The 6,000-nt window shown below is 53.8% G+C and overlaps 1 protein-coding gene across 2 annotated transcripts in view; it reads left to right on the top strand.

The window, feature by feature from the left end:
• The first annotated feature begins 423 nt into the window (after positions 1-423).
• The window catches only part of LOC138740693 (interleukin-13 receptor subunit alpha-1-like), a 65,844-nt gene continuing 60,267 nt past the window's right edge, over positions 424-6,000 (top strand). The window contains exon 1 of one of the 2 annotated variants that reach the window (XM_069893717.1): positions 424-657. In XM_069893717.1, coding sequence (XP_069749818.1) covers positions 552-657 — 106 coding nt within the window. In that variant the 5' untranslated portion in view covers positions 424-551. The remainder of the gene's footprint in view (positions 658-6,000) is intronic. The other variant, XM_069893716.1, reaches the window with a different exon arrangement.

The following is a 6,000-nucleotide window of genomic DNA, read 5'->3' as shown; positions in this document are numbered from 1 at the left end:
GGTACGTGGAAAGGAAAAGGTTGGAGGGATTGGACCAAGGTAGCGCCGGCAATGCCTTCATGTTCATTACTGCGGGGTCTCGACCCGAAAAGCCCCACCGCCGATGCTGTCTGACCCCAGCAACTCGTTAGTTCTTCCCCACCACCACACCCCCTCCAATATTTGTTTAGAGAGCCAGCAGTAGAGAGGATGGACCGAGCGGCCGAAAAGAGCTATGAAATGGCAAGCCGAAGAAGTTGTTCAGGCACATTTTCGTTCTTCGACTGCCTTTGGGCCCGGGGAAGCTGAGCCGAGGTCGGAAGACGGGGGCGGCGAATGAGGGGGGGGGGGGGGGGGTAAGAGGACATCTCCCCCCCCCAACCCGAGACACCCCCCTCCCTCCGGTGGTTGGGCGGATTCTGGGCGCAGCCTCTCCCACGCCCTTTTCTGACGTTACCGTAATATTTCTGGGCATTCTCCTTCCTCTATCGGGAAAGTTCAGCGTGAGGTGTCGCGGTCCGGCTCGGTCCTGTGTGCTCTCTGCGCCCCCCCCCCCCCTCCTCCTCGGGACCATGCCTTCATGGGCCATCGCGCCGCCGCTCCTGCTGTCGCTGTGTCTGCCCTGCTGGCTGGCAGTGTCGCCGCTCGTCACCCCCCAAGGCTGCCATAATTTCTCGGGTAAGTGCACACTCCCCCCGACACCGTCTCCCCCCCCCCCGACACCGTCTCTCCCCCCCCCCCGACACCGTCTCCCCCCCCGACACCGTCTCCCCCCCCGACACCGTCTCCCTCCCCCGACACCGTCTCCCCCCCCCCGACACCGTCTCCCCCCCCCCGACACCGTCTCTCCCCCCCCCTGTTGGACTCTGGCTTTACTTTATTTACTCTTAATTTAGTCTATGTGTGAGCTGAGTCCAGCGCGTTCTTTGAATGAAGTGATAGGAGAAGGTATTCGGTTCAACAGTCAGTTTATTACACCACACAGCACAGCACAGCACAAGAATAAAACTTAACAGAGCTCTGGGTCAGTCTGTTAGTTCATAGGTCACCTGCCAGTGAGCTACTCCCCGAGACTGACCCCTATTGTCCAGTTGGCACAGTTTATATAGGTCAATCTTATCACACAGAACAAAAGTTGTTTTCCCTGCTAGATCTTTTTGCATAAGGGTTATCACAAGTCATCTCCTGTTTTGCAGATTTCTGGGGTGTAGCCTTCCCATGTTAATCCTCCAGGCCAGACTATCCTGTTGTTTAGATCTGAAATTAATTCATCCCCAGATATTTCTAATCACCATTTGGTCCCTGTCTGGCCAATTTCTGCTGTTCTCTTTCACACCTCCTCGTGCCTTAATCTTCCTCCTAGACTGGTTTTCCATTCCCTTTGATTCTTGCGGGCCATTCTTTGTTCTGATCTGGCCTGTGTCTCCTGTGCTACTTCCCACCTCCTTCAGTTGAGCATTCCTCCTAAATCGTTTTATGCATATCCTCTCCCTGTATCTTGGGAGCGGGCCAATTTCTGTTCAGCCAACTTTGCTCCATGCTGTGACAGCCACTTAGCCACATTCCTCTTTCCCTGACTCATGCAGTACAAATAAACTTATTAATTAATCATTTATTTCATAATGTTTTAACCCCTAGATTCCAACACCCCCCAACTGTCTTTCTCGACCCTGCCTTCAGCCGCGACTCAAACCCCGCCCCCTCCCCTCTCCCTCACTTGCACCCAGTCAAACTCTTCTGCAAACTCAGCCGGATGAGTTTCGCGGGGAATTTCGTTTTCTATTTACGAGAACGAGAAAAAAAATCGTCAGAACGTACAATTGATCCAGTGAACGTGTTCGTTTCTTCTGTTCCATCCAAACTCCTGCAGGAATGGTCAAACTGCTCTTTCGCTGAGTGCAATGATTCCCAATGTGGGCGCAGCCGCCCCCTCCCTTGTTGGTGGTGGGAAGATAAATGGGGACGGTGAGGTAAAAGTTGGGGGGGGCGGGGGGGGGGGGTCTCGAACCCTCAGTCTTGTCGGCGGTAGCAAAGTTTAATGAAGAAGCAGGTGCAGTATTTTTATGGACAGGCTCCGGGTGGCGGTAGTGAGCAAAATAAACGGCGACAAGGCATTCCAGTGACTGCTGGTCTAGGTGGCTACTATGTTGTAGAGGCGTTATTAACCTCCCCCCCCCCTCCAAATGCAACAACCATCCCCCCAGCGCCGCCACTCACCCCCCCCCGGCGCCGCCACTCACCCCCCCCCCCCGGCGCCGCCACTCACCCCCCCCAGCGCCGCCACTCACCCCCCCCCGGCGCCGCCACTCACCCCCCCCCGGCGCCGCCACTCACCCCCCCCCGGCGCCGCCACTCACCCCCCCCCGGCGCCGCCACTCACCCCCCCCCGGCGCCGCCACTCACCCTCCCCCGGCGCCGCCACTCACCCCCCCCCCGGCGCCGCCACTCACCCCCCCCGGCGCCGCCACTCACCCCCCCCGGCGCCGCCACTCACCCCCCCCGGCGCCGCCACTCACCCCCCCCGGCGCCGCCACTCACCCCCCCCCGGCGCCGCCACTCACCCCCCCCCCGGCGCCGCCACTCACCCCCCGCCGGCGCCGCCACTCACCCCCCCCCCCCGGCGCCGCCACTCACCCCCCCCCCCCGGCGCCGCCACTCCCCCCCCCCCCCGGCGCCGCCACTCACCCCCCCCCCGGCGCCGCCACTCACCCCCCCCCCGGCGCCGCCACTCACCCCCCCCCGGCGCCGCCACTCACCCCCCCCCCCGGCGCCGCCACTCACCCCCCCCCGGCGCCGCCACTCACCCCCCCCGGCGCCGCCACTCACCCCCCCCCCCGGCGCCGCCACTCACCCCCCCCGGCGCCGCCACTCACCCCCCCCGGCGCCGCCACTCACCCCCCCCCCGGCGCCGCCACTCACCCCCCCCGGCGCCGCCACTCACCCCCCCCGGCGCCGCCACTCACCCCCCCCGGCGCCGCCACTCACCCCCCCCGGCGCCGCCACTCACCCCCCCCGGCGCCGCCACTCACCCCCCCCGGCGCCGCCACTCACCCCCCCCGGCGCCGCCACTCACCCCCCCCGGCGCCGCCACTCACCCCCCCCGGCGCCGCCACTCACCCCTCCCAGCGCCTTCAATTTTTCAGGAGTTAAATATAATTGATGTAAAAAAATTATAATTAACCATATTGTACCTCACCTTAGTTAACTCTGTAACACTATCCACATACATTTTTGACCATTCTTCCCATGTCAAAACAGTGTCAAAATCTTTTTCCCATTTCTCTTTAATCTTATTTATGTTTACTTTCTCCATTTCCTCTTGTAACATCCTGTACATTTCTGAAATAAAACCTTTTTCAACTTTATCTCCAATTAATGACCTGGTAAAATCAATTCCTGTCCATAATTCTTATTCAAAAAATTACAAAGATGATAATAGGCAAACAAAGAATTTGACAAAATACCATATCTCTCCTGTAACCTTTTAAATGAACAAAATCTCCCTGCTTCGAAACAATCCAATATATTAACTATTCCTTTAGTTTCCCAGTCTTTTAAATAAGGATTATGTAAAGGAAAAGGAATCAATTTATTTTGATATATTGTTGATTTTATAGATATTATCCCTTTAGAATCTATAAATAAATTTCGATTACACAAAACATTCATTAAATGCCATAAAAGACGTAACTTAAATGTTTGTAACAGTGAGGTTTTTTTTTTAGTTTAGTAAGGGGGGGAGGGGTTGTAGTTTATAGTTTTTTTAATATTGTTTTATTATATCTGTACTTTGCAAATTATTATATAAGATTTTCCAAAAAAAAATGATAGTAACTGGGTGAATGTTAGAGGGAAGGGGAATTGGTGGTCAGCGCAGAACATCCCTGCAGCCGTTCCCCTCAATTAAAAGTGCACTGTTTTGGATACATTCTACCAGGGCCAAGTTGTAGTGGAGAGGTCTCTGGCACAGAGCCTAGTCTTCAGTTCTGAAAGGAAGGGGACAGAAAAGGAGAGCTAAAATGATTAGGGATTCAATAGTTAGGGGAACAGTCAAGAGGTTCTGTGAACAAGATTGTGACTCCTAGATGGTATGTGCCTCTCAGATGCCAGGGTTGTGATGTCTCAGATCAAGTCCATGGCATTCTAAAGAGGGAGGGTGGGCAGCCAGATAGTGTGGTCCACATTGGTACCAATGGCATAGATAGGAAAAGGAATGAGGTCCTGAGGAGAGAATATAGGGAGTTAGGAAGGAAGCTGGAAAGCAAGACCTCCAGCATGGTAATCTCTGGATTGCTGTCTGTGCCATGCACCAGTAATGGCAGGAATAGGAAGATGTGGCAAATGAATGGATGGCTGAAGTGCAGGGGTTAAGATTTATGGATTATTGGGATCTCTTCTAGGGAAGGGTATTGTAGAGGGTTGTGGCTGTCACATGACACCACTGCCCATTACCTGGTCAGAAGACACACCACCTGCCAATCAAGGTTTGATTCTGCCCCACCCATCAGTGCACACCTGACCATTGACCCCCTTTAAGTACTCTTGTACTTGGCCTTGGGCTATTGGCCTTTGTAATCTATAGACTTTGCTGGCTCCATGTAGATTAGTAAGGTTGGAATTCTCCCCCCTCCCCCCCCCCCCCCCCCCCCCCCCCGTACTATAAAGGGTGCCATGTGTGCATGCCTCTTCCTTGTCATCTCCAAAGGACCACCACCTTCACTCCAGGTTGAGTACCATGGAATGGCGCAGGAAAAATTATTTTGTTTTGTAAGTTGTGCACTAGTAAAGGGTTGGGAGCGTCTTAGTTAGTGTCCTGAGTAACATAGAGCTGTGTCTGCACTGAGTCAAGGGGTGGCGGGTATTGTACTGTTTCTTTTCCTTGATTGTATGTAACAACACTGTGCACTCTAGTTCATTGTTGTGTGTGTGTATATGTGCCTTATCCCTGCTCTGATCTTACCACGCACATTTTCTGTAAATAAAGCCGTTTACTGTCTGACTGTTTTCAGTGTCCTTGGTTTTGAGGCCCATCGACTCTGTTCCCTCACTCACAGCAATTAGCGCTGCAGGGTCAATTGTCATGTTGGGAAGAGTATCAGGTTCAGAGGTTTCACAGAGAGATGAGTCTGGATACAAGTGTTACAATCACATATAACTTTAATTAACACATGGGAGACAAACAGGGTAGAACATTAAGTGGTGCTCGATCACTATTTCACTTAAGCAGTGACATGGACATACATCTTGGACTGAGGTTGGACTCTGACAAATAGTGAACTATACCAATACACTCACACACTTGAGTATGCCACTACAAACAGGGACTCTTACACACACCCAGTTTGCTTACTGACAGGGTTGCAGCTCCCTGCCTCATGATCCAAACCCTGGACACCGCTCCACGTCAGGTTGCTACTGTAACATCGCTGGAAGTGTTGCGAGCAAGGTGTGCACTACAGTGAAGCTGAGCCGTAGTATTGTGATAGATTGATATTTGCAGAGGGACTCACTGGATTTGTAGCCATTGTGCCCCCATTGTTCCCTGAGAGCTGGTATGGTTGCTGCTTTCCAGCATTCGTGGTACCCCATATCCACTCCCTAGACGACCTTGGGGAGCACCCGGCATAACGCAGCTGCTGGGACAAGAGGGCCATTATGGAGGCAGAGAGGTTTTGGATGATAGCCTTTCCCATGATATGGCCTGGTCCGATTGTCCCGCAACATCATCCAGATAACTAGCTTGCTCGAGACACTGGCCAATGAAGCGGCAGAGGTATTGCAATGGACTGAAGATGCCCTGGCTCAAACAGCAGCAGAGCTGATGGCTGCCTGGATGGTGGTCACCCTGCAGAATAGAATGGCCCTGGATTACCTACTCACTGCTGATGGTGGTACATGTGCAGTGACTGGTAAGGAGTGCTACAGTTATATTCCTGATGAGTCAAGGAACAGCACCCACTTGGCTGCACTCCTTTGGGAGTGCCTAAAATTCAGAAATCTAGGGACCTCTAACATGACACC

This window comes from Narcine bancroftii, chromosome 8, assembly GCF_036971445.1.
Source record: "Narcine bancroftii isolate sNarBan1 chromosome 8, sNarBan1.hap1, whole genome shotgun sequence".
Classification (NCBI taxonomy): domain Eukaryota; kingdom Metazoa; phylum Chordata; class Chondrichthyes; order Torpediniformes; family Narcinidae; genus Narcine; species Narcine bancroftii.
Note: the sequence above shows the minus strand (reverse complement) of the source record. Positions and strands in the feature narration are given on the sequence as shown.